Genomic DNA, 26,628 nt, shown 5'->3' with positions numbered 1-26,628 from the left:
GGGTGAACCAAGAGTTAAGATGTTTTTTAGGTTTGCTATTCCTTAGTTTAAGCGGTACGATACTGTCAAGGGCTGAATTCATGACTTTGTTGTACCTTTCGACTAAAGAATTTGGGTCCATGTTGTCCGGTACAGAATTCAGTTTAGGTATTCTATGGGGCAGCAGTTTTTCAACTGTCATGAGTTTTTTGTTCCTCGTAAGTGAAGAGGGGGGCAGGTAAGGGCTGGCCCGTAGCTAGGTTAGTGGCCAGAGTGAATACTAGGAGATGGTGGTCTGTCCAGATCTGAGGAGCAATAGAAGTAATATTTACCTCACAGTTATATTCTGCAAAGGATTCGACCTTTGTTGTGCGTGGGTGAATTGACTTTCTGGGAAAAGCCAAGCTCTTGCAGAGTCATAGCAATGGCAGTGGACTGGGTGTCCTTAGTATCGTTGTAATCTAGATTAAAATCACCTAACACCAATGTTTGGGAGATGTTTTTCAGATTGTTGGACAAGGCCGTAGAGATATCTTCCGAGAAGGTTCCAATGGGACATGGGGGCCTATAGATAAGAAAGATATTTAGTGTTTGAGAATTGGCAGTGGCGATTTTGACCGTGGGGCACTCACAGGATTTCATAGTAGGTGTTGTCACAATTCTCATGTCTAAGTTAGTGTTGGCTATAATTGCTATTCCTCCACCTCGAGAGATATGTCTATCTGCTCACAGGATAGTATAATTATCGGGGACTGCCTGCGATAGGGCAGGGCCTGCCGCATCATGTAACCAAGATTCTGAGATGGCCAAGAAGTCCAGGTTGTCTGTTAATATAATGTCAGATATTTCAGTTGCGTGGGCAACTAGAGACCTGGCATTTATGAGGGCTCCTTTGAGGTTAGGTCGGTGGCTTTCTGATGAGGGGGTGGTGCTGGGACTGTCTTTGGTCGTCCGTTTAGTGTGGTTCAGTGTAGGTCTTTTGTGATTAGTAGGACTAGAATTGGGCTCTGCAGTTACTTTCTGGAGTAGGCATTTTTTTAGGTGGTTTAATTGTTCAATTTATTTGGCAGGTAACTCACATAGTTTGGATAGGCGAGCGCGCAATCTTAAATTTATGTCAGTAGTGCTGCATGGTAACTGTACGGATGAATATTCTTGATTCTGGCTCGTTTTGTGTGCTATTTTATGGTTTTGTATGTCTAGTATTGAAAGGCCGAAGGGAGTGTTAGGAGGGGCGCTAGTACATGAGAGCATCATGGCGCAGGTTTTATTAAGCAGGCTATTGGTCTGAAATGCTAGTATGAGGGAATAGGCGATGTAGAGCGTTAACCAAGTTATCTTAGAAAGGGTACTTGCCAGGACTGTGAATGTACATCCTGGTCAGGGGTAGTATGCAGTCCTAGGTAAGCAAGTGGGCTACTGGTCAGCTAATTCCAGGACACACTATAAAGATCGGGCAGTGGCAGGTTCCTGAGACAAAATTAAAATCAGTCTAAATGCAACTTTGCTATTTTAGTCAAGAATAGGTTGGTAATGGTTGCTTACATACAGTCGAGATGTGACTTTGCTACTACAGGCAAAGGTAGTTGGCTAATTACTAAAACAGGGTAAAAACAGTCTAAATGTAACTTTGCTATTGTAATCAGAAATAGCTAGGTAGAACCACTTACATACAGTCTAGGTGCAGCTAGCTGCTACAGATTCTACTAAAGCAGATGCAAAAAGAATCTAAATGCAACTTTGCTATTGTAGTCAGGTATAGCTAGGTAGTATCTACTTTCATACAGTCTAGTTGTGACTTTACTACTACAGGCAAGGATGGTTGGTAATGGCCAATTGCTGAAACAGATGCAAAGAGCAATCAGATGTGACTTTGCTGTTGTAGACAAGAGTAGAATGATAGTGGTTGTTTACACAGTCTGGGTGCAACTTAGCTTCTGTGGCTGGGAATAGGTTGACAGTGGCTGGTGAAGGGGGCATGCACTTGGGTTCGACTTTGCCACTTTTAGGCATGGATAAAGAGATAGCTAGTGGCTGGTTGCTGGCATAGAGGCAAGAGAAGTCTGGATGTAGCTTTGCGAGGGTGAGCGAGAGTAGGTGGCTGTGTTGAAAGAGACTAGGTATGGCATGAGAGGTACAGTGATGTAACGGTGACGTAACTCGGCGTAACTAAGGGGATCAGGACTTCAATACCAGTAGTGAGCTAGAAGTGCTCTAGTGACTAGATAGACATAGTATACATATGCCCAATTGTACATTTAGTGCATGCTATGAGGCAGTTCTAGCAGGATGGGTCAGACGCAAGGCGGGCTTTCTAATCAGAACACAGTGGCAACATTGACTAGGAAGGCAGTACATGGGTAAACAGCCGAGGAGTACTTCAACATCAACCTAATAGGGATAGTCTAAATGTGAATACAGTAGGATAACACAAGCTTTCTAATGCAATAACACAGCTTTCTAATCAGAACACAGTGGCAAAATCGACTAAGAAGGCAGTACATGGGAGCACAGCTGAGGTGTACTTCAACATCAACCTAACAGGGATAGTCTAAATGTGAATACAGTATAATAACATAAGCTTTCTAATGCAATAACACAGCTTTATAATCAGAACACAGTGGCAAAATCGACTAAGAAGGCAGTACATGGGTGCAGAGCTGAGGTGTACTTCAACATCAACCTAATAGGATAGTCTAAATGTGAATACCTTAGAATAACACAAGGGTTGGCGCATAGTGGATATTGCAGAGTCGCATATCAAAGGTTGGTACAGAAAAGGTACGAGAGAACGCAATAACGTAATACGACTGAATGCACGCGCCGCCGAGTGGGGTGCAGATTCAGAACAATGTTCAAATTGGCGGGAGTACGAGTCTATAAAGTACCCACGAATTAGGTCGAGTGCTAGCTGACGGTGCGAGGTATAGTTACATCTTCAAAAAGGATATGCTGTGAGAATCAGTAAGGACGCAAAGTTTGAGCATCCGTGTGCAAGTATACAGTTAAAGTTAAGGCAATACGATATTATACAATTACAATGAATTGGATCAAACAGCAGGTCGTGTTGGACAAGGCACTGATTATTGAGAAGCGGGTGGTAGGCGAGTATAGGGTGCAGAGGAGGACAATGAATAGTTGAGTCTCACTGTGAAGGGGTTGGTGGAGGCGAGTGATCCGGTCTAGGTATGAGTGCAGAACAGGAAGACAGAGCTTGAGGACCTAGAGCAGCCCGCAGCACGGCATGCACGGTCAGCTCAGTCAGCAGCCTTTTTCCTTAGCCTTCTTCCGAGGGCCGCCGTTCGCCTGCCGGCAAATAGGGATTGGTTTAAATGTTCTGGCCAATCGAATCAGGGCAAGGCCTGATGTCTCGAGGGTTGAGGGATGCTAGAAGCGAAGCGGCCATCTTGGAATGGGTAAACCACGTGTAGGCTAATTGGCAAAGAGCACTCCAGTGCATACAAGAAGGCGGCAGACTTTGTTAAAAAGTAAAAGCGGGTGCTAGTATAGCTGTTGGCTTCTTCATCATTATTTAAATGGGCATGAATGGCGGAATGCCGTGCAATCGTGCAATGGCCTGGGGCAGCTGAATGATGAGCCCAGGGCTTACCTTGCATCAGGCAGGTGGGATCGAAAGGGGGGGTTGCTCCTGCAACCGTATGGACGCAGCCAGAGCTCCTGCTCTGCTGGGGACGGACTGAAGCTGGAAAGGCTCAGTCAGCAGCCTTTTTCTCCAAGGGCCGGCGTTCGCCTGCCGGCGAATAGGGAATGGTTTAAATGTTCTGGCCAATCGAATCAGGGCAGGGCCTGATGTCTCGAGGGTTGAGGGATGCTAGAAGCAAAGCGGCCATCTTAGAACGGGTAAACCACGTGTAGGCTAATTGGCAAAGAGCACTCCAGTGCATACGAGCAGGCGGCAGACTTTGTTAAAAAGTAAAAGCGGGTGCTAGTACAGCTGTTGGCTTCTTCATCATTATTTAAAAGGGCATCAATGGCGGAATGACGTGCGATCGTGCAATGGCCTGGGGCAGCTGAATGATGAGCCCAGGGCTTACCTTGCATCAGGCAGGGTGGATGGAAAGGGGGGGTTGCTCCTGCAACCGTATGGACGCAGCCAGAGCTCCTGCTCTGCTGGGGACGGTGCAAGGGGCTCCATCAAGTATGCAGGAACAAGTAGGTAAAGTGCAGCATTGGACTGCTTCACCTCATGGTGTGGGATGCAGGGGGGAACAAGTAGGAAAATGCAACTTTTGCATCTAGGAACATCTGTTCATATTTCCTTAAATTCCCAATATTTTCCAGTCCAATCATCTGCAAAAACTGTTTGTTTAACAAATTCACTTAGAACGGGTAAACTTCCCGAGTTCATCATTTCGATGCAAAGAAATAAAAGACTCTTGTTTTCTGCACATTTTGCATTGCACTAAAATGGGAATATCCTCAGACAAGCAGTAGTGAATAAAGAAGTTGGCTCCAGTTGAATATATTCGATCACTGTGTCACAACGAAGGTCTCCTTTTGATTTTTCAACAACATATGACAGTTTAGTACAAGCCCCATGTGGTTAAAAGCAGAGACACATCCAAGAATCCGACCCCTCCCCCTTCCAGATATGCATAAACTGCTTTTTCTTTTTAGAAAAACACATCTCTTTGGATTGCTCTGTGTTTATATTTAAATTGTGGTCCAGAGCATACCCGTTTAGTAGATGTATAGTTTTCTGTAAACATTTGGGAGTGGGGTTTAATAAAGCAATCTAATCGGCATATGCTGCATAAGGGAGGTGACAACCTCCCCTTGTGGGTGGAACAGTACCCCTGTCACGCAAAGCATCACCCATGTCTGCAATGTACAAACCAAATATCAGAGTGTCATTCACGCACACCTGTTGCATTCCTCACTCAGAAGGGATGGCTTTTGTACACAACTCACGTGGGTTTAGTCTGACTCTGCGGTAGGTAAGAGTATGCAATAATACCAGTCATTTCAAAAGATCTGGGTGAAGACCCTGCATACTAGCTTATGCCGTAGAAGATGTCTAGTAACCCTATCGAAAGCAGCAGAGAAGTCCATACATCTTTTGCCCTAGTGGCCAATGTAGATGGATCAAAGATCTTATCTGAGGTGGACATACGTGGTCTAAACACCGTTTGTTCAATGGGTAGAAAATAAGGGCTCTGTATTGACCATTGAAGCGGATAGTGCCAGTTTCTATATGCTCAGTAACAGATAGTACCCATGTACATATTCATAGTTACATTGTTGCCAATCTCCATATGCTCAGAAACATGAATTGTCAACTTGTAAGAGTGCATAAGCCCTGTTAACACAGTTTGCCAGTTTCCAGGAGCTCAGTAATAAATATCAGCCACTGCTATGTGCCACATAACAACATGTATTGACAAATTCCACATTCCAGTAACAGTAGGTTTATTCAATTTCCATATGGCCCTTTGCAGATATAAGCGCTGACTGAACATGTATGACTGAAAGAGAAATACGGAATGAGTGATTTGGCCGAATTTCGGCCGATTGAAAAATCCGACAGCGGAAAAGTTCGACCAAATCACGCATTCGGTGCTGGGGGCTGTGGGGGTGCCTCCCGCACCCTTTCTCACTATATTGTGAGCGGGGTTGTGGAAATATCCCCCACAGCCACCCCCCACCCCAAAAAAAATGGCTGCAGAGGGTCTGGGGTTGCGGGGGCCACCCCTGCAGCTGACCCAAGGAAAAAAGAAAAAAAAGAAAAGGACCCTACAGCGCCAGTTCCCAATCACGAAAAGGAAAGGGAACCGGCGTCGCAGTGACCAGCAAGTCTGAGGCAAGGGGTGTGGGTAGGGGTGTGGATAGGGGTGTGGCCAGGGGTTTGGCCAAGTCACAAATGTTCATGGGAGAAAATACCAAAGGTCCATTTGGCACTCTGTCTTTCAACCCCAAACCGATAGTGATAGGACGAGAGCCTAACTGGTTTTGAGCAGAGGAGAATGAACAGAGAAGTGGAAGAGAAAGAAATAGATAGTGCATGGTGAGAGTGGGGCTGAGCAAAGAAGCAATCGCTCAAAGGCAAAAAGCAAAGAGGCTGTTGAAAAGGCTGGAGGTTGGCCTTTAGTTGTTTGTCCTTTGGTGGGATGCCCAAGGCTGAGTAAATGGCTGCCCTGTTTGTTGCTTGATGGTGGTGCAGGTGGCTAAGGGGAGCGGCTGGAAGGAGGATGATACACTCAGATTAGCAGCATGAGCCTGTGCGGGAGCCTGGCCGCCTTGCAAATAGCCTCAGGGAGATGGAATGAGTGCCTCTGGTGCAGTTGTTATGAGCCCTGTGTTGCTATCAGCCCAGTTAAAGCCCCAGTAAGCGGAACAACCTTTCAAAGATGTCAGTTTTGGGGCCAGAGATCACTTGAGCAGCCCGTAGATCGATCCTGCATGCTTCTTGTATTCCTTCTATCTGTAAGTTAAAATACATATTGATATAATTGAGTGCCACAATATTTCCGAAGACAGCTCACTGTGTTAAGCACTCTGCCGAGATTTCTAATCCTATGCAAGATTACAATATCACAGCCCAGCAAGCCCGACTCAGCCTCTTAAACGCAGGTTTAAGTGGTTAAACCTGCGTGTACATGGAATTTGTTTTGAAGCACAATATGTGCTATTAAGAACAATATTACCTGCGCCAGACAGCAGTTGCTATAAAATCGAACATAGCCTCAGTATGATGAAGGTCTAGAAATCATTTTCTTCTGACGGGGTCGGAGGGTTGTAAAACGTAGGCAGCTACATTCAATAATCAGCATAAAGTGGTAGTCCAGAGAGGTGATTAGGAACCCCAATTCAAGACTTTGAATCCAAAGCATTCATGATTGCATCCTGGCTTACACTGATCCTGGACAAATCATCTTGTGTAACTGACAGTACTGTGTTGTCTTCAGTGAAAAGGTTTGCCTTCTCACATGCTGGTGGCATTGTTTAGCCCATTAGCCAGTCTGTCTATGTAGGCCATTTGAGTGGAAGTGGTTCAGGAGAGAAGAGAGCAGACAAAACACTGCAGACGTCTGCCAAGCATATTTTGTGGTCTGCTTATTTGACACAAAAACAGTTTGCTTTTTTTGTACAATTCAAAGGCTCTTTTGTATATCGTAAATAATCCACACGCCTGTGGTTTGGGTGTATTTAAAGATTTAAAATTCAAAATAAAAACACAGATTCAATCTTTAAAGGTCACATCAGTTAGTATGCTGGTACTTATATATATCCCTTGATGATGGAGACAATAATCTAGAATCATTCGCATTTTACATCATATAATTCTACAATGTTTTCTTTTTTAAAAATTGTCATGTTGGGTTTTCTGATGTGTGTACTTTCCAAGTCAGTTCTAAAAAAATGGGTTATTTTAATTCATGAAAGTCCAACATTAACACATAATTGCACCTTGCTTATGATGAGAACTGGAAAAGAAAGTTGTAAAGTGCAGAAATTGCAGATTGGTAAAGAGGTGAAGCTAGGGTTTGTGCCACATGTGGGATCCTGAGCATTTCATTTAATTACGTATTGCCAGACCTGTCAACATTGGTAGTAACTGGACCTTTCTAAATTGTCATCCATTCAGAGTAATTTCGTTCTCGGGTAACGATCCTCAAAACAGCCTGATTCAGGGTTTCACTAACTATATTATTTTGTCATCTATGATACTAGTGAGCATTGATGTATGGAACACCACAACTGCTGGTTGTGCCTAAAAACATGCGTGGTGTGCTATAGTTTCCCATTGCTGACTATGTGCTCTGCAAGGTGTAGCTGCACCAATATAATCTTGCGTTGCAGAGGCCACAGTGTGCACACACAGTGCACCATGTGGTCCTCTTCCCCCCCAAATGCAGCAGTAATTTGGCAGCATAATTTGGCCACCAATGTCCTACAAATTTCAAACAGCCTTCATTAAATGAATGAAAAATCAGAGTAGTTACAGAATCCCTGTATCATCAGAATACATCATTCCGCCAGTTAAAAATATTACAGAGAGGGTTAATATATGCTGTCACTGTCATCTAGCAACATACAGTATTCCAGCAGTTACAGATAGTGTTAACATACTATGTCACGGTCATCTAGCAGCATACAGTATTCCACCAGTTACAGATAGGGTTAACATATGCTGTCCATGTCATCTAACAGCATACAGTATTCTAGCAGTTAAAGAAACGGTTAACATATTCTGTAACTGTCATCTAGCAGCATACAGTATTCCAGCAGTTACAGATAGCGTTAACATATTATGTGACTGTCATCTAGCAGCATACGGTATTCCACCAATTGCAGATAGGGTTAACATATGTTTTCCACGTCATCTAGAAGCATACCGTATGCCAGCAATTAAAGGAAGGGTTATCGGTTATCATGTGCTTTCACTATCATCGAGCAGCATACAATATTCCAGCAGTTGCAGATAGGGTTAACATATTTTGTTACTGTCATCTAGCAACATACCGTAGTCCAGCAGTTACAGAGAGCATTAACATATTAGGTGACTGTCATCAAGCAGCATACAATATTCCAGCAGTTACCGATAGGGTTAACATCTTCTGTGACTGTCATTTAGCAGCATACAGTATTTCCCCAGTTACAGATGGGGTTATCGGTTATCATATGCTGTCACTGTCATCTAGTATCATACAGTATTCCACCATTGATAGATAGGGTTAACATATGCTGTCACATGCCATGGGCCGAGTGCACTTGATTGTTGATTTATATTGCTGTTTTTTTACATAATGTCTAGAGCACGTGACCCCGGAAAATGTTAAGGTTGCACATAACCCTCAGGCAGATAGAGGGCTTGGAAACTACATCTATCTTCAAGGTTGCACAGATGTCACATGTGCAAGCTTTAGAGCATAGCTGTCTACCAGGCAACACATACGGTCATTCTCATGATTCAGACTAAAGTAGTCCCCTCGAAATCAGTTACTGGTGACTGACTCCTTCTAAGCACTGCTGGCCTTTCAGAGCCACAGACTGATACTAAAAATTCAAAATCTCCAGCAACCCAGTTTATCTCTATTCACTTTCAATTCAGGGGTTGCAAACTGAACACAAATGATGCATGCATATTTGTTTTTAAGAACAGCTGTTATTTTCCAGTTTCTTGAGCCAAATGTTTTTGCCCTTAGAAATCTAATTTGAAATTGTATTTTTTTGCAGGTTTCCAAACTGAGGATGATGTGTATTGTCTTGCCCTGGCGAAGGCCTTGTATTATGTGTCTACCCCCGTCACTGTTGGCTTCTATGCCCCATGGGGGCGCCATGAGAATACACTGCTGAAGAAAGTACGAGGTGAGTAACAATCATTGAATTTACAGTATAGTTCATGGTGCATTTAGAAAAAAGTGATTCTTTTTTCATTTAGAACTTTAGACGGCTGAGTCAGGATAGGTTGAAGCTGGCTTGGGCCAAGCGGCTGGCTCAAGCTCGACTCGAGTTTCAAGCCACTTGCAGCTGAAACCCCAAGCTGAACCCCATTTTCTAACCCTGGGGGGGGGACAGTAATAGAAAAAAAGCTTACCTGGACATTACCTAGAGATACCCGCCTGATGTCCTACATCTCACTACATAGTCTCTCTCACTTCCTCACAAACCACTTCCCACATGTCTGCCTCAAGTCTCATCATCAGCAGCAGCACATCCAAATTGAAATGTCTTTAGGTGTAAGGCTGAGGCAGCAGGTGTAATGGAGAGCGAGGAATGGTCATTGTGCCTCATTACAGCACTGGCAGTAACGTTAAAACAGATAGCATTTTGAAATACCACCCATTTCAGCCCCTACCCAATTACAGCAAGGCTACCACTGGAATAATCCACTGTCTTTGATGTCCTGGGTGTTAGTCTTAGCAGTACACGGTGGTGGCATGAGTTATGGTTGCTTAGCTTACCACAACTGGTGAATTTCGAGGGTTTTTTGGTTTTACTTGTAACCATAACGTCCATTTAACAAAGTTTTTTCATTGAATTTCATAGGTTTTTAGTAGTGCAACTTAACCATAACGTCCCTTTAACAATGGAATTTTCACTGAATTTCATAGGTTTTTACCAGAACACCTTTAATTTGCTACAAGTTCCTCATATTGTACTCAACTCTAATGTAACAGCTGGAGAGTCCACCGACAATGCGGTAGTCCGCGGACAGAAGGGAGCATTCACAAAGCTCAGAAGCAGAGGGCAGAACACAAAATGTTCTACCCATCAACCAACAAAGAGATATACATAAAACAACATTACGTATATTTACTGCACCCAAATATACCTTTTTGTACAAATGATTACTTCAAAATGTACACATTATTTTGTATTTATAACACAGTATAATGGTATACATCAAGCATAAATCATAACTGTACACCTCATATTATCACTTCAATACAACTGTTCATAGAGACTCACATACACCAAGCGCTTATTCCAAAACAATCTCTCACAAAACAGTGAGTACACTGTATGTATTTCTTTATGATTACCATTCATTATGTAAACATTTCTTATAAGCAAATATTACTATTTTTTATTTTAACAGAAATGGCAAAAACACTTGAGTAGTTGGAAGAAAACTTTCCAACAGAAGAAATGAGTGATGATAACATCTCTAATGGTAAACAATACTTCTTGTAATATAAATAAACAATGTAATTTTCTACAGACCTCAGTGAAATAATATTTTCTTCTTTGCTTATAGTGCATAGTTTACATGTAGAAAAAACACCCCAATTTAATTATGGAGAATACCAAGAATCACAAAGACAATCTCTATACCCAACTGTACAAGGACAAAAATCATGTTATAAAATGTTTTGATTATCACTGTCCTTCTGGCACCTGCCCCCTTATTCCCAGCAGCAATCCCCATCAAATCCCCAAAATATAAATGAAAGACGCTTTGATGAAACTTCACCCCCTTCCTCCCCTAATCATTATTGTACAGAAATTCCAAATTCTCCCATTCCGATTCCCTATCCCTTTCATAAATACATTTATTTTTCATACTATAAATATCTTGTATATTATTCTCTCATAATTGTTTTTTTAAAACCCCAATAAATAGTCTGCGGACTACACAACTGTCTGTTCTCGCATGAAACACTTTTAATTAGTCCGCGCATAGCGCACCAGTTCTACGGACGCCCACGTGTATGTGCCCTGCATCTCTCGCCCGATGGATGTCCGCAGACAAACGCCAGTGCCACGGATATCCCCAGACGTCATCATGTGACCGCACCCGTGCAGCGTGATGGCCTGAGCACGAATAGTGTCTGTGCTCTGTGGACAGTCTAAAAAGGCATTTTCTGCCAATCTATTGTGTTTCAAGTTGAAAGTTTACACTTCCAGAGCTCCTAGACCCATTCTTAGTTGATTTGGAAACATTGAACAACTTTTCAATGCCTATTTTTGACTTGGATATCTGTGGACTGTCGCGTGGTCCAGGAACAGCTTCTTTGATGGGACCCAGCAATTACTTTCAGTAATTCCCAATCTGGCAGAGAGCATCTGCTTTGGAGAGCTCTTTTGAGAGCTATTAGGGAGAGCTGGAATCTTCCTGGAAATGGCATCACTCCTGGCCATCTTTTCTCCCCAGCCACCCCACCACCATCACCCTTTGGAGGGCCTGGAAAGAGGCACAGGCACAAGGATGCAGAAGAGGATCAGGAGGAAGAGGAAGTGCCTACCTCTAGCACCCGGAGTGAGTCCTGGGTGTGCTGGGTTTTCATCACCATTGGAGGTGTACCAGAGGCTTGGGCAGCCAAGGTTAGATGCACTGAGTGCATAGTTGTACTCAGTCGTGGAAAACCTGGGCTGTACTCCTACGGGACCAGCTTCTTGCACCACCACACCAGATCCAACCACCCGGGTGCTCGGAAAAAGGTGCTACTTTTTTCAAGGAGAAGCAGGTTAACGGCCTCTACCCCATCTTCCTCGACCACTCCTGTCACCACACAGACTACTCCTATGGGGCAGAGGATCCCATCAGCCACCTCGCAGGCCATACAAATGCTGTTGACCCTTACCTTTTGAGGGTCAAAGAACTATGTCTGTACTGCGATGCACCAATCTGCAGGGGGGAGCAGTTTCATAGTGCTTTTCAGGCCGTGGTCAAGGAGCATGAGAAATACTGCCCTCACCTCAGATTTAAGGCCTGCCTAACATCTTACTCTGTCCACCTGCCCCTCTGTGATTGGTGCCCCTTCCCTCCCCTCCCTCGCCCACCTTACCTTGTCTCTCCTGAAAAAAGCCAAATAAAATACAAAATAAATAAACAAAAAATGTTTCCTTTAGGAGCCACCTTTCACAGATAAAAGCTAGAACTGAAACAAAAACTCACAGGCCTGTTACAGCCTACATAGTCCACGGATAGCGCAGTAGTCCACGGACACTTGGAAAATTCCAGGGGTGGGGGAATGAAAATCATTTTAATTGCTTTTCACGCTAAAATGGTGGCTCTTAAAAGAACCCTTTTTTCCTCTTTTTGACTTTTATATATTTTTTGATTATTTTGTTTAATGTACTATACTAACAAATATTCTACAGAATGTAATTATTTATTGTAATTTTCACAGAAAGTGATTTTAATTGCTTTTGTCTATTTTTTGTTTTTGTTTATTGCAACATTAGGATACAAACAATGCTGCAACACATTCGGCAGCATTGGAAATGTAAATCTCTGGCAACATTTTCACTACAGAGAACTAACTCAATACATGAGTGAGTCTGAAGTCCTTACCTATGCTAACATTTTAAAAAGCATTAGAACTGGTCTGCTTACTGAAGATGCCAAATTCATCTTAAATAGTAGACTAATCCATGAGCTATATCGGCTCCTGATGTCATGGAACAATTAACTCAACAAAATATGAACTAGATGTCCTTAATGCCAACCCTTGCAAGCTGCAGTCAATTCAACGAGACATTGACCCTCATTACAACCCCAGCGTTAACCAATGGCGCTATTAGCGCCATGGTTAACGCCGGTAACTTAACGATTCTGCCATGGTGAAATGGGGAATTACCACCCCATTCCAAGGGTGGCGGGGCGGTAATTTCCCATTTATCATTGGCCCTTCCCCATTCTCTTTTTTGCCACATAGGGCTCAATGGGAAAGGGGAAGGCGGTAATTACGGTACCGCAAATCGCGGTACCGGAATTACCTTCAAGGTCCCTTTGTGGGTCTCTACCTTAACGGCTGGTACAGACCAGCCGTTAAGGTCGGGAGCTGCAAAGGGACCTCGTAGTAAGGCATTAAGGGGTTAACGGGGCCGCAACCTTTTACGGCGCTGTTAACACCTTAACGCCTGGGTCGTAATGACTCCCAATGTTAACAAAAGAAATGCAACCCATACTGCATATCAGCTCCACAGACAAACTAGAAGTGCAAAGCATGACACTCCCTATGTGTCAACAAGCAACAGCACAACTAAATAGCTTAGAAAAATGTATCTCCAACAGAGCTAGATTGGAAAAAATATTAACTTTCTTTCTAAACTGCAGAGTAATTCTAAAACGTAACCTTGACGTAGAACAAGCTTTAGTCAATTGAGCCATTGGTACGACAGTTGTTGGCTTCCAAACATATTCACATGGCAACATTCTGTTTGTCAACATCCACTTTGAGAAACTTGCAGAAGTTAAAAAACAACGACCAATTGCTTCTCCATCAAATAATAGTACCACAAAACGTTCTACTTCAAACTCAACTTCACATCCATCAGAAGACAACGAGACAAATATATCTTCTCAAAAAGATCTGCAGGCCCATCAAACAATGCAGAGGAAAAACGCTGTGGTCCATTTAAATTCAGCAACACAACTGGAGTAAATTGCTAAGCAAATGTAAAAATCAATCTTCTCTTCCAATTGCCAGCAATTGTTCACAACATTTACTTAAACGGCTCCGACCAGTTGTTTTTGCAAATGCTCATCTTTCATAGAAATGCCACAAATTATCCTGACAACACTTACAGTGTCTCGGGCATAAAGCAAGAATTGAGCCACTGTGCAGGAACGGTAACATTTACCTTAAACATACAATAAGATCCACAAGAATTCCTAATGTACTTACTACAAGGACTGGGAACCAAAAACATCCCTATCATACATGTGAAAACATGCATGCACTCTCTGCAACCATGTTTCACAACAGCACATCCCGAATGAATTATATGTATCCATAGCAAATTGTTAAGCAAATTGTTAATCCATTCCATTTCACCAGCTTCTGCATAATGCAAATAATGATATATTATGCCCTTTTTGTAATTCAAACAATTGTTCCAGCATACAAATAAACTCACATAGCCAATATCTCATGCTAATGCTTCTAAGGTACAATGCAGATGGAACCAAATATAACTGTAAGCTCACTAGCTTTACACATGGCCAAGTATCTCTTGACAAGAAAACCTTCACAACAGTAGGCATAATACACCACACTGGTGCCACAACCACTTCAGGTCACTATACTGCATATGTTAAAAAAATAAGTGGTTGGTTTGAATGTAACACCTCTGTTACTCCAAAACATAGGTCACCAGAAAATCTAACAAATGCCTATTTAATATTCCTTCAACCCAAATGTACTCACTAAACTGTAGCACAATAAACAGAATAAGCCAACAGGTGTCTAACTACATCCATAATACTGCAATAGCACTTTTAAAAGTCAAGATAGTTAGAATACGCAAACAGGTATCTAGCTACTTGAAAAATGCCATTCATTGTAATACACTTCAAACAAACATACTATCACACTTACACCCACATAATTATAATAGTTTTCTAAAAATCCTCTATGGATTTTTTACCCAATGACCCAATGATTATTTCATATCACTACAACAACAGTGTAGTACACACGAATGTTGTACCAAACATAGTACATAGAATGTACTGTTTATGAGGGTCAAGAAAAGGAATGTATATATAAAATTGTATGCAATTAAAGCTTTCAAACTATCCTGCTTAACAAGTTGTACTGGGTTTTTTTCAAAGAAAAAGAACCAAATATTCCATCTTTATTACTGTATGCAACTAAGTAACAAAACCAAGTATAAACAAATACATGTTCCATAAGAACTACCCTCAATTGTGAAGGCAAGTCCCTTTTGACACACTCCAAAGTTAAGACAACCCGCTAGGGAAATAGGCCAGGAGATAGGATAACATGGTTTAATTGTACAGAATACAAATATCAGCAAAGGACTCTGCTGCTTGAGATCACTCTGGCTCTTACAGCCACACACATGGGCTTAAAAACCCCAAACGTGTCATACATGTGGTACAAAATGGGTGCCACTGATTGAGGCACGCTACAGGGCGCAGATACAACTAAGGTGTTTTCCATCAATCTAGTACTTCAAAACACTGGGCAGCCACAGTGACTAAAGACTTATTGCAGCACCCCTCCCTGCTTATCAATATTTAAACACCATAAGATCTGTTATAAATCAAACTCCCCAAAGGTTGTCTAACAGGCTGCACCATTGTTTCAAGCACCCGACACATGAGCCTTCTCCATAGGGGAGGCCAGGCAGTAATTGGTTGGTTCTTCCCCGTCGATCTGGGTCCACGTGGGTCAGGCCGGATCGCACATTACTACATTGTTTCTATCTAAAGTAAACATGCTAAGCCTGAATATTCACTCATTGTGACAGGCACCTAGGTGGCACGGGAAATGGTGCCAGGGGGAAGGGAGGATAAAATACAGTCATGCTGACCCACACATTCAGGGTTTCATTGTTAACGCAGTTCTCGCACTCAAGGTCTCCACCCTGGGGTTTATCCCTCCCGGTACCTCGTTTTACAAGGGATATGTGTTGCTGCCAGGAAGAAATACAGCCACGCATGTATAGATCTTCTGTGGACACTTGATGGGGGTTGAGACCTGGGAGCCGCGGGCCTGTCAAGGAATGCAAAGGTATGGGGTCGAGTCAGTGGTGTGGGACTGGCTCTTGCCTGGCTGGGTGGGGGCTAGAGGCCTAAAGCAATTTAGTGGAGATAAATGGATGCAGCGCAGAGCCTCGTGTTGTCTCTTGCTCTTGCAGGTTGCATTCCATAGGAAGATATTAAATATTTGTAACACTGAAGGGGCGAGGGGGTAGTGGACTTCTATGGGAACAGAGCTTTTGCAAAGCCAGTGTATTATACTGAAATTGGGCCTTGTGAACAAGGAACGTGAAAAGCGCAAGCCTGCAGCTTCAAAATGGAGTTGAGGGCTATTAGCTTCCCTGGTGCCATGCATTTACTTCAAAGTTCTGTAGGGCCCTTACATGTTACACGATAATGAGGATTGCTCTCCCCTTGTATGTTATATCACCTCATATGGAGTTCGCCTTATTTGGATGCGCCTAGGGGGGTGGGATAGGCTCATTTCCATCCCAACAATTGTACTACTATCATAAATGCCATATAAACGTTAATAATATAATTCCACCATATTACAAATACTTTATGCTGCCCCTACAGTACCTATAATTACTTTACACATATTACTATGGTGTGCGTAGCCAGTGCCCAAAGTCTTGGGGGCATGGCCGTACAATACACCTTCAAGTAATAAAACTCCCCCTGAACCTCCTGCAATTAAAATGATGTCCACGAACAACAATATTGACTGTGGACTCGGCGGCATCTGCAAACCCATTTTTCACCTATAAAAACAGCTCTATATCATCTTTATTCCACTCTCCTACCCTTTCCATGCCCTCTTTCAACCAACAAATAACCCCAAATGTGTTTTCCAAAATGTTTGTTCACAGCATTGTCCGTGGACTTGGCAGCACCTGCATGCCCTTTTTTCACCTATAAAAACAGCCCCATATCATCTTTATTCCACCCCCAGCCTTTCCAGCCCCTCTTTCGACCACCAAATAACCCCAAATGTGTTTTCCAGACTTTTCCCACACTGTGCTATCTGCAGACACTGCCCACTGTCTACGGATCCAAAATGGCGAGCGTTTAAAAAAATATGACGAACCTCACACTTTTGAGCATCCAATCAGTGGGCACGTACGATGTCGGAATAGAGTCCGCAGACTGGACACAGATATCACAAATTTTATTTTTACCTATGTTTTGGCCATTTAAAAAAAAAAACGAATGGATGGATTTACACCAAATTTACAAAAGCACACTTTCGGGACCAAGCCACCACTCCTGACGTAAATTTGGTACAAATCCATTCAGCGGTTTGGGTTGTAGGTGCAAGCAAACATTCTTTTCCATTGCGTGAATGAGGATTTCCATACATTTTGGGACCCCCCCTATTACTTTGCCCCCCTTGGACGAAACCGCACCAAACTTTGCAAAATCATTCTGAGGAAGCCATAAACTTTATTTGCAGTGAGGATTTGTTCGGGGGGGAAGCTATAAGCTCCCCAAAAAGTGTTCTTTCTATGAGTTCAGCAACTTAACCATAACTACAGGGCCGCTGTTTTACTTACTACTTATCACTGGCGCTACTGTTTTGTGGTATTTTCAGAGATAATACAGCAAATCTCATGATCAGGCCCGTAGATTCAAAAGCAGACCAAACAGGGTGACATCTGAATATAAAAACAGACGTTTTGGGACAATAATCTGCCTGCTTGTACTCTCCGCCCTCTGCAACTCATCCAGAACAGGACTGTGAGACGTGTCATTGGCCTCAAGCCCAGGGATCGTATCTCTCCAGCACTGAAATCTCTGCATTGGCTCCCAGTGGCTGCAAGGATTAAGTTCAAGACCCTCTGCATTGTCCACAAGGCCTTCTGGGGCCTAGGTCCTCAATACCTCCAACTCTCTCTTCGCAAATACCTTCCTACTCAAGCTCTTCACTCCTCCACCTCCAAGGTCCTCAGGATCAGTCGCTTCTCCAAGCAACAAGTTGGTGGTTGATCTCTTTCTTCGACTGGGGCCTCCCACTGGAACAGCTTCCCTGCCTCTCTGAAACTTGAGGAAAACCATCTCTGATTCTGGAGGCACCTCAAGACCTTCCTCTTTGCTTCTGCCTTCTCTCTTCTTCCCCCTGCTGATTTCCTGTCTGATACTGCACTGATCAGCTGGCTACCCTATGATTTCAGGCTCAGATCCCTGCCTGCCCAGTTGCACACCCGCACTGCCTCCCGGCAACCCTTCGATCTGTATCTGTAACCCTACAGTCCCCCTAACTGCACTTTTGGACACCTGCTGTCTGCACTTACCCTTGCACCTGCCACCTGCTGGCCGCACTTCTTATTATTGTTTTTATCCCATCTATAGCACTGCCCCCTCATCTTTCCCCTGGCACTTTTCCCCTCCCCTCCCCTCCCGTGCACCCGTGTGATCTCAAAGTCACTTGGCCTAGTAAGATCGTTGTCTCTGTCCTCCCTCTGTTCCCCCTTCCTTGCCTCAACGCGCGTTGAAACATTTGTGTATAGGCGCGTTACAAATGCCATATCATATCATAATAGACAGTGACACCATTTTCATTACGTACTGCAATAATCATGGAAGCACATCAGAGATGCGGCCTATGGTATCATTTTAGTGACTTGGGGTGAGGAACTCACTATCACTCTTTAGGTGGACATATCCTCTGGAGGTTGGGTACTTGCGGATCAGGGCTGCATGGTTTTCCTTTTACAAAGGTCTTTTTCTGGTTTTGATGGCAAAATCTGTGCTAATTCTCTAGTGACCAGCTTCAATAAATGAGACACTCAAGTATTGCATTTATCTTCAAAATGACTTGGTTCTGACAGGCCCCTTGATGCCACGAACAAATAATTCTTGTAGAAAAAAGGCCTGGCAATTAACTATATGCCCCTCTTTAACTGGTAGCACAAAGATACTGAAAAGGTACTTTGCCACATAGAATGCAGATTTCGAAGTAGAGTTCTCATTACATTTGATCTTTTTGAGACGCGATGCAAGAGAAAATTAATCAAACGATGTAACAACACTCTACTGATTAGATGTTCTCTGTAGACTGGGGCACTAGCCATGACTCGTCAATTTCTCGCACTTTACAATTTTGTGTGGTCAGACACACCATATAATATTTAAAATTGGTTCAGGCATAAATCAATCTATGAAGTCCTGAAAGAATATAAAGAATCTCTGATGTGGCTCATGTTTACAAATTGAAGTAGGAAGAATAATGACAGTATATTAAGATTTCAATCCCTATGAAGAACACATTTGGATGCTTAGTGCTTCAGACGACGCCAGCTTTGCAGGATATATCTGAAGAAAATGATATACTGTTCATGGTATAAGTAAAAAGGATACTGCAGAGCCTAAATAAATTGCCACTAACATTTATTGACAGGCGTGGTTTCATTAAGATGCCACTATTTGCCCCCATGCGGCTAGGATTTGTTTTTGACTGTGAATGGATGATCAATTAATTTATTTGGTATTAAAATGGAGATAGGCTCCACTGAGCTATCTTGAGTGCTTTTAGAAGAAGAAAAAAAGGCTGTGCTTTAGCGTATCTAAAATGTTATTATATGGTCATTCAGTTTAAAAGCACGTGAGAACTGCTGGTTTCATCACAAAACAGTGAGCATATCACGTATATCATATGTCTGAATCTATAGTGGAACCACATCAATGGAACAGTATCGTCTATATACTCCCCTCTAGGTCCAGCTATTCCTTAACAGTACATGGTTACGATGGCTGGAGATCACTCTCCCTTCCCGTTTTCTAAGATGATCAGAATATTTGTTATTTCAATTTAGCTCCCGACGCCATCCAGCACACGGCGTGGCCATTTGTCTCAAGAGCTTCAGAATTCAATTTTATGCAGAATGTTGTCATTAATGGCTCTAGAACTGCAGCTGTTTTTAGTGTTTATTTACAAGGAGGATTCCCCGCCTTCCATGACCATAGCCATGTAAAGTAAGTAGTGCTGCCTGGTGCCGCAGGCAATAACGAATGTCGAGACCTTGGAAGCCCAACTTTTGGGCCATATCGAGCAAAGGTGCCTAAGGAGAGCTAAGGTCTCAAAATATCCCATATTGCTCAGCTGGTATGGATAATAAAGCCATTAGCAATCTGCTACTGGTTGTGACGTCTGTCATTTTGGCGTAAATAGGATAAAACAGAAAAAAGGAAACATTCCAACATGGATTCCATGCAATGGTTGGTCTGCAATCTGAAGGAAGAAGTCTGTATTTTCTTTCTTTGCTGAGCGGTGATTGGGCTTGGGCAAAACCAGACTGGGGGTGGGGGCCGGTTGGCAGAGAGAGCGAGAGAGAGCAGGAGGGTAGTGGCAGAGTAAGAGGTGGCAGGTGGGGGGAGGCAAGTCTGGGGCAAAGAGACTCTGGAGTGGAAATGGATTACAGTTAGCCAACAGGAACCATGCAAGAGATTATTTCCCTGAAGCTCCCATTCCGAATTGGCCTAAAGGAATTCCATGTACTACTCCCAGTGATAATTAAGCTTTAAAGTCCCTGCTGAAAGGTTGCACTGGGGGTTATGGACCCTAAAGAACGAGTTAAAGGCCTGAGCGCAGTGAGGGTGTTTATCAAAGTGTATTAGCCCATAACTGCCACTACGGACCACAGATTTTCCAATGAGAAAGCCATCCAAACATTCAATATAATTAAGCTTTTTGGACCCCACCCGAGGGACGTACCAGGATTTAGGGCCCAGATGACTGAGCAGAAGGCCCCAGAATGGCAAGGGCATTTAATGGGTAATACGGGCCAGTAACACCTGGTAAAGCCAAAGGGGATGGGTATGGCTTCCTTGCTCTCCTGAAGGAGGCTCTGGGCCCCTTCAACCCTGTAGATGACGCACCACTGCCCAGCCCTGGTTGCAGGAAGGCTGGTCAGATCTAAACAGTCATCCTTGTGCCTGTGCAGCACTGCTGTTTTAATGATCTGCTCTGGGTTGTAAGCAGTCACATATATTTGCTGTACTTAGCCAAATAATTGGCTCTTTGCCGTGTTAACTGTAGCAGGTTACATTCATGAAAGGGGCTTTACGAACTTTATTCCTTAATCACACCTTAAATAATTCATCAGATAATGAGCGAGAGACATTTAAACCTAATTTTTACCAGACTCAGGGACTCAGAAATACTGCCAAACTCTTATTTTCTTACAACATGTGGTTAGCTTGTGGTAAAATGAACGGTCCACACGATTCAATATATTTTATATTTATTTTGTGCATTGCATTTATTGGAGCAAGCTCAATGCTTATACCAGCAACTATACATCCAATAATACAACAGTGGCTACAGCAATCACTTTGCAGGGTGCTTTACAAAAACAATGAAGAGAAATATGAGCAGGCGGAAGTACAGTTATTGAAGAGGGATCACAATGGGGACGACACTGACAACCATCGCAGGTACATTCCAATGTAAACAGTACATTCTCAAGAGTAGCTCATAGAGGAGGGAATGTGAAGTTAATGCGTATTCATTAAGTTCAGAGCACCCAACTGCTCTTCGAAGGCAATGTCTGCCAGTGATTTTCAGGCATGCAGTTACACAACTATTTTAAGTAGTTGCAGAAGATGAGAAATCTTAAGGTCCCTACATACAATGAACATAATTTCACAAAATACAAAGCAATACTTGACAATGACATTTCTTCAGAAGATGAAGACCACCTTCAGGCAAGTCAAGGGCAAGCACTATGAGGCTTCTTCCATATTTGCATTAAACCTCATTTGGCGTTCATACACATAGCATGCCAACAATCCTCAAATACAGCTTCATTAAAAAAACAGAATCCACAGGCCATTGCTTCTTTGATACACACTTAAGATTCCCACACAATCTTGTGGGCAGTAGACCCAACACTGCAGGATGGTGGCCCCAGAGGAGGTAAATGGGGGACCTCAAACTGCGGCACGGTCACTTAGCAGTGGACTGTCACAAGAGAACCATACATCCCATGGCTCCCACATACTGGGAACCAGTCCCAGTGACTTTCCTAAATTAAAACCAGGTACCTATAAGGCTTATGATAATAGATGAGAAAACGCACAACTATTGAAGCCCATTGCGCTGGGAACCGCTAGAAGGATGGAATTCTTTCAGCACTGCAAACTCACAGTAGCCAATGGGAGTGCTCAGTCCTAATCAATGCAGAATTCCCCCCCCCTGACTCCCTCTCATTCGTGTACCAGATGTCATGTCCTCACACAGCGGGACACCTGGACTCTGTTTTCAAAAACTACAGGGCTTCCCATATTTCATGGAAAGGGCCCAGGGTCCCCAAGACCATCACATTGCTTGCATTTACAGACAAGCATCAGGGGACATATCCGACTAAAAAAAAAATTCTCCTTGTATTGAAGGGAAGCAATTACGTTTCCTTCCTGTTCAGGGAAACAAACTTTAAAAACTTCTGGGGACTTTTTACAAATCCTACCTCTATTTTGAAACACCACTAACTTTCCTACATTTTGGGGAGAGGACATATAGTCCCCAAGAGAAAATGTTTACATTTTATTTTGCCACTATGGCCAGACACAGAACAAGCAGCAAACCGTCAAACCAAAGCCAGTATCCCAAATAAATTCCAAGATGGCCGACCCCTCGCTCGTAGTCTCTGTCCTGCAAGGCCGGCCCCAGATGAAGGTATCTGGGTCCAGCAAATTACAAACCAGCCCTTATCCTTATCCTAGGACACTGAGGCAAACCAATGAATGAGGAGCCGGCAGAGGGGCGGTGTAATCCGGATCAAAAAAGGAACAGTAATTTCAAGGTGCGGGTGCATGGAGCAGTCGAAGGACAGTGTTTGGAAGTAGGTTGCGAGCAGAAGGAGCGAGAGGAGGGGAGCCTAGTGGAGGGGAAGGATGAGGGGTCTGAAGGGGAGAAGGAGGAATGTGAAGAAGAGTTGGAGGGGGTGGAAGTAATATTACAGATGGGTGGGATACAGAAGGAGGAGGGTGGAGAAGAGCTAAAGGGGTGAACAGAGCACTGGGGGAGGTTGGGAGACATTGAGGGGGTAAGCCAGACTTGGTGCCAGACCTAAACCACTTCGAGCCTCCCCTGAAAAATGCATCTTAGGTAAGGCATAACATTTTCTGACCATTGATTGGTAAGGATGACACTGGTGTTAGTAAATTTAGGAAAATATGTTTGTGAGATATTTGGAAATCGTACAAAACTCTAGTAACGCATTGAACATTGAATCAAGAGTTGAACCCCTGTACAACATAATATGGTTTAGGTTCAGAGAAAAAGCTACTGAAATATCCCCTTTTCTATTTATGATGTATATATTAATGGGATTAGGATTGTGTAACCTCACAATGTTGGTGCCACAATCATCACAACAATGTGCCGTGATTTCAAGCCACACAATTGTATGTAATTTTCTAAGAGTGTTAAGAAGGCGCATGTGTACCCAATGCTGGGCTCATGGATCGCGGAACACTCATATTTTCGAATACCACTGACCTTTCCCACATTTCAAGGAGAGGACACAGTTCCCAAGACCTTCACAGTTCGTGCCTGTATAACCAAGCAGCAGGTCACACATCACTGTCCCTATTAAATGTGCTTTTCTATCTATTTAAGGGAAACAAGTGTTCTTTCTGTTCAGGAAAAATATTTAAAAACTTCCGGGGACTTTGCACACATTTTGCCTCCACTTTCTGGTAGAAGTCAAATTTCACACAATATTTACTACGGGTAGTACTGTACAGTCTCAGGTATTCATTTCCTAATCTCTAGTGGGGATGGGGGTAAAACACTGCCTGTTTTACCATTACCTCTGAGCCTATAATGAGGACCTACGTTTTAGTGCAATATGGCTATCACTCACAAGCACAAACATGAAACTAAAAACCAAATATGTCAATAAGAGAGGCCATAGAATACATTCAAAGTACCTACTAATAATTATGGGAGACATGAAAGAGCCTACAGGAACACCAGAGAGCTAGTCTTCACTATGCGACTCGAATGCCTTATTCCAGGGTTTCACATTCAAGTAGCTACCTTGCCAAAATGAAATTGCAAGCATTCCCTTAGTATTATTTTTGCATGCACTTCTCTTGTGGCGTGTGCCAGGTGCGCAGCTGACTTTACAGAATGAGCACATCAGCTCAGTTACATTTCTTATTAGCAACTGAAGTAGCTTTCTCAATGCCTGCACAAATGAGTGTGCTTTGCGCCACAGCAGGAAGCTTGAGTAGAATTGTCCTTCTGCTTCAAATGAGGGTATTAGTGGACAAACTCACTGTGAATCCTAGGCGTTCATTGTCCAATACCTGAGAGTGTTAAATACAGTGTAAAAAAAAATGTGCAAACTCGGCACACATGTTTTTATACTAAATGTAACACTCATGCTGCTAGAAATGCACTGGATTCCTTTGGAATACTCCATCTGTTAATACCTGCTAAAAGATGGCGGATTCCGTTGGACTCCATTGTAAAATGCCTTCCACCATGCTTAGATGATGGGGGCATTTACATTTATTTGCTCCACAAAATGCAAATAATGCACGCAAACCAGGTTCCACCATGGTTTTCTAGCATTGTTTTCACTTCGCACAGAGGGGACTGCTGTGCATGTAAGTGCACGCATAGGCGGCACCTTCCCTGCAACATGCACTTATTTCAAAATGATCCCCATGATGCTTTAGTAGATGTCTTTCAAGTCCATGTTCTGTATGTTCAATGCCTGATTCATGGGGTCATGCTTCTAATAACTCCCCTTTGTCTTTTACATGTTCCAGCTTATTTGTACGCAGAGACGAGAAAAAAAGATAACGAAGAATTTCAGAAGACTAGAAAAAAGACACGGAACAGCTCAGGTCGGGACTTGATTTCTCTTCTCCTTCTCATGGTTTTCTATCGCCCGGTCCTGACAGAACGACAGAAAGTGAGGAAAAACTTTCAGTACATATTTATAAACTTCAGTGCATGGGAGTATGCAGGTAGTGACCAGCTCTGGGCCGGGCTCATCACCACTCTATGTGACGGCGTCGAGAGCCACTTTGGGATATTGCCAATGAGTTTTTACAGAGTTGTTGGAAAGAAGTGTGCAATCATTGATGCTCCCTTGGACAAAGAATGGGTCAGCAAAAAGATCCTCTTCCTTCCGCTGTGGCTTGCAACTATACTGCTGATCGTGGTGGCCATAGCTGTTGCTGTCCTTATCCTAGTGGTGGGATTACCTCTTGAAGATGGTACAGGTGATGCGATATCAATTTTTGAAAGTGTTGGGGCAACTGTGGTGGGTGTGTCTGCAGCTGGCGCAATTCGAGGAACCATACTTGTAATAAAGAACATGATCATCACCCAAAGAGTCCAAGTGGAGAGACAGATGAACCGGTCAGATGTCAGTTCTCAACTCGGTTTCATGAGTTCCGTCAAGATGGAAGTTATGGTCATCACTCGCTTCATTAAATACATGGAGATCTTTCAGCGGAAGAAGATTCGAGTGGTCCTGGAGATCACCAACTTAGACAAGTGTGCCCCTGACAAAGTGGTTGGTGTTTTGAATGCCATGAACATCCTCCTCTCAGACCAAGATGCCCCCTTCATTTCCATCTTGGCCGTTGACCCAAGCATCATTGTTGATTGTGTGGAGAGTTCCCTGTATATGAAAGGCATGGCTAACAATGGCTACGAGTTCCTCAACCGCATCATTACTCTACCCTTCTCAGTGCCTAAAATGGACTGTGAGACCAAGCTTCATTTGCTCCGTTGCTTCATAGACTGCAAAGAAGATCTGGCCATTGACCATGCGGAAAGTGAATTCATGCCAAAGTCGCAGGCGGAGGGGGCCCCCCTTATGCAGCCAATTATTCCCTACATGTCATCAAATCACATAGAAAGGGCTGCAATTGAAGATAACAGTGATATACCTTTAATTGTGACCAATCATGGATGTCCAGAACAGCCAAACCCCTGTGCTGATAAAGGGAATAAAACAAATGCCCTCATACAGAAGACATTGAACTATCTATTTGAAGACTCAATTAAGGAATACATAACAGACAATGTTATCCACATTAGAAGGATTGTAAATACAATAGCGATCACAATCCGGCTAATGGTCAGGAAGGTGTGCAAGGACACAGTGGACCCAAAGAAAGTGGCAACCTGGGTCGTTCTTGCCAACCAGTGGCCCTGTCGCCTTAGTTGGATCTTGCAGTGCATAGAAGATGAGCAGCAGAAGAGAAGTCTGGCTCACTGTGGCACTGGAGGAGGAAACGATTCATATGAGGACACGCTGCTGTGGGAAGTGTTTGAGAAATCCCTGGAAGAACTTGACATAATCAAATGCCACATTCAAAAACTCCTAGAGCTAGATGGAGACCCCCAGCTCTTCCAAAAACTCCTGCAGTGCAGCTTCAGAGTGAAGGACGCCAACTTCCATCTTCCGTTCACAGTCAATCTGGACTTCTCTTTGAAAAGACACATGGAACTGCTTCGTGGAAGCCACAGTTTACTGGGCACCAAATCTACTAATCACCTGACAGTGCTTTCTGTGGTGAACATGACAGTGGACGATGTATGCCAAGAAGTAAGTGACATTAGAGCACCTTTTGTTGCCATTGATTTTATTTTGTGACTTTTCATCAATTTCCTTTTGCTTTTCTTTTGGTAAGGGAATACTGTATTGACTCTTGAAATGCTGCAAAACCTGTATTCAACATTATAGTTAACATTT

At 43.2% G+C, this 26,628-nt stretch overlaps 1 protein-coding gene across 1 annotated transcript in view; it reads left to right on the top strand.

Moving 5' to 3' along the window:
• The first annotated feature begins 9,183 nt into the window (after positions 1 to 9,183).
• Positions 9,184 to 26,628, top strand: part of LOC138565959 (NTPase KAP family P-loop domain-containing protein 1-like) — an 82,668-nt gene continuing 65,223 nt past the window's right edge. Inside the window, exons 1-2 of the mRNA XM_069643056.1 lie at positions 9,184 to 9,309; positions 24,686 to 26,481. Coding sequence (XP_069499157.1) covers positions 24,793 to 26,481 — 1,689 coding nt within the window. The 5' untranslated portion in view covers positions 9,184 to 9,309; positions 24,686 to 24,792. The remainder of the gene's footprint in view (positions 9,310 to 24,685; positions 26,482 to 26,628) is intronic.

Source organism: Ambystoma mexicanum, chromosome 2p, assembly GCF_040938575.1.
Source record: "Ambystoma mexicanum isolate Mex_15411 chromosome 2p, UKY_AmexF1_1, whole genome shotgun sequence".
Taxonomy (NCBI): domain Eukaryota; kingdom Metazoa; phylum Chordata; class Amphibia; order Caudata; family Ambystomatidae; genus Ambystoma; species Ambystoma mexicanum.
This window is presented reverse-complemented; position numbering and strand designations above follow the sequence as displayed.